We start from the raw sequence: 8,157 nt of genomic DNA, 5'->3' as shown, positions 1-8,157 counted from the left end.
CACATACACGGGCACACGCACAACCGCATTCACATGCAAACAGAAACACACTCACACACGTACATACACCCGCGCACATTCAGCTCCTTGAAATAACAGGTGAAATAACGTTTGCATACATGCACACAAACACACACACGTACAAAGTTTACATACGTAAACACCCCAAATCCACACGAATGAATACAGACACATAATACACAGCCACAGGTGTGCTCTCTCTCCCCGCCCCCCCCGGCCTTACCTGACGCGTGCGTAGTCATAGCGACTGTGCCACAGCTGCAGCATGACCTCACAGGTGCGCAGCGCAGCGGTGGGCCCGTAGACCACCTCCTCCAGCTTCACCTTGGTGAACAGCAGACTGTGGGACACACATCAGCAGGGAGCCATTGTGAGGGTACAGAATGAGACGGCGTCCATCCATCTTATGAACAGCTCATCCTCGAATTGAATCACGTGCCTTCTCGAGCACGTGAACAGGTACAAACACACGCAGACACGCAAACACGCACACGCACACGCACCAAACTTGCGCAGCTGGTCGGCCGGGCCCCTTTCTATGTCGCTATAAAACCACAACATCGCCGGGTGCCCATTAACAAGAAAGGACAGGTGTGTACCCCTTTGAAGAGCGCTTGAGGGTAGAGGTCATAGGTCATGAAATCGGGGTCGCCTCATATACCTCCAGTGACCTCTGACCTCATATTTACACCGAGTGCACCGCGGGACCAAATGACCCGCGGGCGAGAGTGAGCCAATAAAACACTTCACGGATTCCCGCCTGACCTTTGACACTGTGACAGAGCAGTCAGCCGCCGCGTTTAACAGAGGGGCAGAAAGCCGTGTTCTGACCACGCAGGTCCACACCCGCAGCCTAATTCATCTTTCATTCCCCACCTCTTTCATTCTCTCGCACCTCGGCCCGACAGTGCTGAGGCGGTACCAGTCTGGCCCCCGGGGCACTGCAGCTGTCTTAAGCCCATATCACCCGGCTCTTCCCCGGGCCACTGCACCACAAACTCCCCCTGCACCACTGCTGTGTGCAGTCTAAACACGGTGCACTTCGCAACATGACCTTTTGCTGTACTACAGAAGACGCTAGCCAGCTAGCTTTCTTGCAAAGTGACTACCTACATAAGATACAATTGCTAGCCACTAGCTAGCTTTCTTGGAAAGTAGCAACCTAAAAAAGATACAATTGCTAGCCGCTAGCTAGCTTTCTTGGAAAGTAGCTACCTAAATGAGATACAATTGCTAGCCGTTAGCTGCTAGCTGACCTGCTTTCTTCTTTTCTACCAAGCAGTACTTGCTACTTTCCGGAAGTACACGCTGGGCAGAGGAATGGCTGAAAATATCACCTGCAGTAGTCATGAAAATGGAAAATCGTAGCCCTCAAGACAGTGACTGCTCATGTAGAGGGATCATCACATGGAACTGCCTCTAGAGCTGCACTTCCCCAGACAATATTTGTAATAGTGGGGGTGGGGGCGGGGGTGGTAGGGTGGTGTGGGGGGTTGTCAGGCTTCATCAGAATTGAAGAGCCAGCTCGTGGCTCACACATACATGCACACACACGCACAAGCACACACAGAGACATACACACATCGACACAGACAAACACACACACAGACACAAACACACACACACACAAACAGACAGACACACACACAAGCACAAGCACACACACAGACACACATAAACACCAACGCCCACAGGCACCTACACACAGACAGACAGACAGACACACACACACACACACACACACACATACACACACACACATACACACAAGCACAAGCACAAGCACACACACACACACACACACACACACACACACATACATACATAGACACACACACAAGCAATGCAGCGGGGACGGCCCCGGCACCGGCGCTGTCCCTTTAAATAGAACACCCAGAGCACCCATCGCCACGGCAGCACTGCTGTTGCCATGGGAAGAGGAGGCAGCTTTGGAGAGCCCTGCCCGCTTCAGAGGGCCAGTTTAAGTTGTGCTAATGCCGTTTGTCACCTTAAATAAAGAGCCCGGATCCACTGGCCAGGCTAATGCGCTAGCGAGGAGAGGAAGCCTCATAACTCACACAATGACAGGGCCATTAAACGCCATTATCCGCCGGGCCCCGGCCTCCGCCAGCGCCAGCCCGGCTAACCGCATCCCCGGGGGATCAGAGCGCCTAACTCAATCAGACCCCCGGCGTGTTTTCCGATAAGGAGGGGAACACGGAGGGGGCTACGCAAGGGGCCCAGCCCCGCTTCAACACCCTCCGTTTCGCCGGTGCGGCGCCACCCTCCCGACCCGTCGCTACGCTATGCTGCGGCCTGCTTTCCACCGGCCCCGGCTCCGCCGCGCACAACGCACCTCTTACCAAACCGCCCGGCTGGTTACCGTGGCGACAACGAGTTGGTGATCACAAAGGGGAAAAAAAGTTCTGATGCCACTTTAAATGTTTTCAGCCAAAAAAATAAAAATGTTGCACAAGATGAATGTTCACACAGGAAAGGGCAGCCTGGCATGTTAGCATACTGATAAAAAAACACGTATCTTCAACGAGAATGTCCAGCTCTAAAGCGATTACGATCTGATCTCACTTCAAATGCAGAACACAGGCAATCAACACAATGTCCCTTCCTCTGTGTGCGATAATTAGTCAAGCATAATAGCCTTTTGACCTTTTTGAGTGCAGACACCAGTTTTAGTGGTACAGTTTTGATATGCCTCTCTCTAATGGCTGCGGAGGGAGACAGTATGGCATTCATTCCTTTATCATCACAGCTCAAATTCCAGAACAAAACTCTGGCGTAATTAAAGTTATCAATTAGCGCAGTGCACTTTGGACGCCTCTCATGGAAAGAGAATTAGAGGGCAGCAACTCCGAGCTCTTCTGTCTCCGAGTCTGTGCGCCTCATTAGTTCCGAATTACACCCCATCAATAATGCTACTTACAGAGCTCGCCTTTGTAATGTGTTTAAAACGCGCAACCTCTCCCCCATTCCCTCCTCTTCACTCCTGTCTTTACCTCTTTTCTTCTCTACATTCTTCCCCTCTTTCTTGACGGAAATCCAGACAAAGGTAAAGTGTCCTCAGACCCTAGCCCGTTAGCATTTAGAGTTAGGACCCGGCTTCTCACAGTGGAATCAAAGTCGGGACAACGCAGGAACTCAACCCAAGTCAACGAACGCTTTACGAGAGAAAAGTAAAAGTTTACTGAATGGCACGCCAGCCCAGCAGGAAGAGCAGTGAAACTAAACGAGTTTGCAGCTCAGCAACCTTCAACACCCTGGTCATAAGGCCTGGCTTAAATACCCGCGGCCTTGAAGCACATCCATCTTATCTGTGAGGTCTTATCTGTGACCTATCTCTTTCCTACAGGATGACAGGTTTTGGTACATTATGTACATGCTTAACTATACATATAGAACAAACCTGAACCCATCAAATGATAAAATAATATATAGGAATGTAATGCAAAATATACCAAAGTATTACTACCGCTGTGGCCACAGTGGGATATATCTTATAACCAACAAAACCCATTATAAACAAAGACAACAATATAGTGGCATGTATTGGAAATATTTTATATATATTCAAATATATTTTATATATATTCAAATTACATTACATTATTGGCATTTGGCAGATGCTCTTATCCAGAGCGACGTACAGTTGATTAGACTAAGCAGGAGACAATCCTCCCCTGGAGTGATGCAGGACTAAGGGCCTTGCTCAAGGGTCCAACGGCTGTCCGGATCTTATTGTGGCTACACTGGGATTAGAACCACTGACCTTGCGTGTCCCAGTCATTTACCTTAACCACTACATTACAGGCCACCCCAAATATTTGAATATAATATTTGAAGTTTTTTTTGGCAACATATTTTTTGCATTAATGAAGAGGTGGGGTGAGACGTTCTGTGAAAAACAAGTATTGGAAATATTTTTTTTATTTAGAGTGGCTCCATATATTTAAATTAATGATGAAATAATCGTTTTCTTCAACGTATGCCGACATTCGGTTTGCATTAATGAGGCTGTGGGGTGGAACGTTCTGGAAAACCGCCAACGGCGGAGAAGACCACCGCCTCGTTTCCGCCCCTCTCTCAAACACAGTCATCCGGCCCTCTACCGTAAACGCCAATGGCGGAGAAGACCACCGCCTCGTTTCCGCCCCTCTCTCAAACACGGTCATCCGGCCCTCCACCGTAAACGCCCGTGTCCAGCGCCTCAATCACGCAGCGCTTAAACTGCGAGTACCGCGGGTCGATGACGCCCGAGGCCGCTCCTCTCGACCTCTCGTGTCTCCACGGCGATTGATCGGTTGATTTTTCGCTGTCAGCCAATTAGCACAAGTGGCTTTGAGCCGTCTGTGTGGGGAGGGAGAGCACTTACTACTGCATGACCAGTGACAATAACATGTAAAAATTATTCTCAAACAACAACAACAACTCAAACAGCCCTAATGTATTGTGAAATGTGATACGTTCAGTGTTTTTGTCTCATGGGCAATTTTCAACGTGCTACAAATTCCTGGAAAGCTACTGAAGATATTCATTTCAATCAATCGACATTATTTTTTTATGTGTGGCATGAGTGTTTTGCAGGCATGTAGGGAACACATAGATAGGTGAGCGTGCAAGCTTGTGGGCTGCTTGTTTGTCTATGGCAGGGGTCTCCAATCTTATCCTAAAAGGGCCGGCGTGGGTGCAGGTTTTTGTTTTAACCCAGCAGTAACACACCTGATTAGACTAATGAACTAATCGTGGTCTTTAATCAAGACCTAGATGAGTAGAATCAGCTGTCTTAGTCCTGTGCTAAAACAACAACCTGCACACACACCGGCCCTTTCTGGATAAGATTGGAGACCCCTGGTCTATGGTATACACACAGTCATCCTTCCCTGAGGTGTGTATACTGTATTTGGAGGGAGCGTGTGTGTATGTGAGTGAGTGAGGTGTGTATGTCAGAGAGTGAGGAGCGTATGTGGACGGTGTGTGTGTGTGTGTATGTGTGTGTGTATGTTAGTGAGTGAGGTGTGTATGTGTGTGAGAGAGGTGTGTATGTGGACGGTGTGTGTGTGTGCGTATGTTAGTGAGTGAGTGAGTGAGTGAGTGAGCGAGTGAGTGAGTGAGTGAGGTGTGTGAGTGAGTGTGTGAGTGAGTGAGTGAGTGAGTGAGTGAGTGAGTGAGTGAGTGTGTGTGAGTGTGTGTGTGAGTGAGTGAGTGAGTGAGTGAGAGAGTGTGTGAGTGAGTGTGTGTGTGAGTGAGTGAGTGAGAGTGTGAGTGAGTGTGTGAGTGAGTGAGTGAGTGAGTGAGTGAGTGAGTGAGTGTGTGAGTGAGTGAGTGTGTGAGTGAGTGTGTGTGAGTGTGTGTGTGAGTGAGTGAGTGAGTGTGTGAGTGAGTGTGTGAGTGAGTGTGTGAGTGAGTGAGTGAGTGTGTGAGTGAGTGAGTGAGTGTGTGAGTGAGTGAGTGAGTGTGTGAGTGAGTGTGTGAGTGAGTGAGTGAGTGAGTGTGTGAGTGAGTGAGTGAGTGAGTGAGTGTGTGAGTGTGTGAGTGAGTGAGGTGTGTATGTCAGAGTAAGGTGTGTATGTGAGTGAGTGAGGTGTATACGTCAGAGAGTGAGGTGTGTATGCATGCATTGTTACATGTGCGAGTGTGTAACGTGCACACACTGTATGTAGCAGAGTGTGAGAGTAAGTGAGGTCACACCAGGGTGTGAATGAGCCAGTATATTTATCCTTGTCTCATCAGGCTACATAACCAATCAGGCCGTGACACCTCATCTATGTAAATGCCAGGTTAATTAAGGAACAGCAGGGCTGACTGAAGCTCTCTGATGATGCCTGTCGTCGCCGTGGTAACGGACAGAGGCGGGGCCCGGTCACAGGACACCGCGCGTCCTTCACCTGCGCGCGGCGGGGGAAAACGGCGTTGGCGGACGCGATTGCCATGGAAACCGCTGCCCTCACGCAGCCCCTGAGCCCCTGGCTGACCTGCCGGTCACATGACGAGGCCTCGAGGGATCGGGGGATCGGGGGATCGGTCCGGGGGACAGATCCGGTTGAGGTAACGGGCCTGTGCTGAGGGTCCGCCCCTCCGGTGCGACGGAGGAGTCGATCTGTCCTGCAGCTCCGCGCTGAGAAAACGCGCGAATGACTATCGGCCGGGTCGCACAGGAAACCCGAGAGTCCGCTCTCAGTGTCCCGCTCAAAGCCAGCCGATGAGGCCGACGGGATAATGAATTGTTTTGACTCCCGGAGGACTTGGTGTATATGTGTGTGTGTGTGTGTGTGTGTGTGTGTGTGTGTGTGTGTGCATGTACATGCGTGCGTGTGTGTGTGTGTGTGTGTCTGAGTGAGCTCCAGTTTGTGTGTGTCTCAGTGAGCTCCAGTGTGTGTGTATGTGTGTGTGTGTGTGCGTGTGTGTGTGTGTATGTGAGCATGCATGCATGTGTGCGCCTGTGTGTGTGTGTATGCATGTGTGTGTTTGTGTGCATGTGTGCGTGTGTGTGTGTGTGTATGTGTGTATGTGTGTACATGTGTATATGTGTGTATGTGTGTGTGTGTGCCTGTGTGTGTGCGTGTGTGTGTATATGTGTATATGTGTGTATGTGTGTATGTGTGTGTGTGTGTGTGTCTGAGTGAGCTCCAGTGTGTGTGTGTGTGTGTGTGTGTGTGTATGTGTGAGTGAGCTCCAGTGTGTGTGTGTGTGTGTGTGTGTGTGTGTGTGTGTGTGTGCATGTCTCTCAGTGAGTGGTGTAACAGCACAGAGGTAAAGAGGAGATGCTCTCCGCTCTAAATGAGGCCCATCGCTGACAGGCTGTCAGGAACTGTCATTCATCATGGAGTACAGAGAGAGGGAGGGAGGGAGAGAGAGAGCGAGAGAGAGAGGGGGAGGGAGAGGGAGAGAGAGAGAGGCCAACCTGAAGACCAATTATTTTTCTTCTGCCACTTGGTCACATCACCCTTCCGTTGGTTCCAATTGGCCGCGCTCTCTGATCAATACCGCAGCGAGATGACCCGTCTCCAGGGAAAGGCAGGTGCAGAAATACAGATTGTTACGGATTCCCGAGGAAGAAGGGGGGGGGGGGGGGGGTCCGTGGGCCTTTCGAGCGGTGGGGTGAGGGGTGAGGGGGAGGGTTTGGGTCTACAGATTGCATCCTTCCACACAGAGATGACAACTTCCCCCCAGGGGCAGGCAGAGTACTGTATGGACAGCTAAAGCAAGAAAAAGACCCTAACACTGAGGCTGGTGAAGAAAAACACCCTAACACTGAGGCTGTTGAAAAAAAAGACCCTAACACTAAGGCTGTTGAAGAAAAAGACCCTAACACTGAGGCTGTTGAAGAAAAAGACCCTAACACTGAGGCTGTTGAAGAAAAAGACCCTAACACTGTGGCCGTTGAAGGAAAAGACCCTAACACTGAGGCCGTTGAAGGAAAAGACCCTAACACTGAGGCTGTTGAAGGAAAAGACCCTAACACTGAGGCCGTTGAAGGAAAAGACCCTAACACTGAGGCTGTTGAAGAGCTCACCTCCATTTAAAACTACATGTCCTGTGTGCCTGGCTGGCTCTAATGTACACAACACCGAGCCGACTAACAAAATTCACCAGTTTATTCAAGGAAACTGTAAAAGAGTCCCATCACACTGCCCATTCACCTCCCCGACCAATCGGCAGAGAGGAGCTCTGCAGCAGAGGAAATGACAGGGATCAGTGGAACACAAGATGGCCGCTCAGAGACCGGATGGCCGGGGCTCTCAGTGCCCCTCTGTCACTCATTTCTGCAGCCAATGGCCATAAAGAGCCATTACACTAACACACCGCCACTCCAGTACCGTCAGGTGCCAGGTTCTACAACCACTGATACCTTTCACATTACACACACGCACGCACACACGCACACACACGCAGAAACACACCAGCAGTCCAGTACCATCACTTGCCAGGTTCTACAACCACTGATACCTTTCACATTACACACACGCACACACATGCAGAAACACACCGGCAGTCCTGTACCATCACCTGCCAGGTTCTACAACCACTGAGACCTTTCACATTATAAAAGGCCACAGTTACTGTACCCTGTTGCATCCTGGCAACGGACCGTAAAAATTTACGCAAGAAATATGCAGAAAT

General features: G+C 50.2%; 1 protein-coding gene across 2 annotated transcripts in view; it reads right to left on the bottom strand.

The window, feature by feature from the left end:
* Nucleotides 1-8,157, bottom strand: part of ttc7a (tetratricopeptide repeat domain 7A) — a 75,810-nt gene that overhangs the window by 26,376 nt on the left and 41,277 nt on the right. For both annotated transcript variants that reach the window (XM_061227836.1, XM_061227837.1), the window contains exon 16: nucleotides 245-361. In XM_061227836.1, coding sequence (XP_061083820.1) covers nucleotides 245-361 — 117 coding nt within the window. The remainder of the gene's footprint in view (nucleotides 1-244; nucleotides 362-8,157) is intronic.

The sequence above is a fragment of the Conger conger genome, chromosome 18, assembly GCF_963514075.1.
Source record: "Conger conger chromosome 18, fConCon1.1, whole genome shotgun sequence".
Taxonomy (NCBI): Eukaryota; Metazoa; Chordata; class Actinopteri; order Anguilliformes; family Congridae; genus Conger; species Conger conger.
This window is presented reverse-complemented; position numbering and strand designations above follow the sequence as displayed.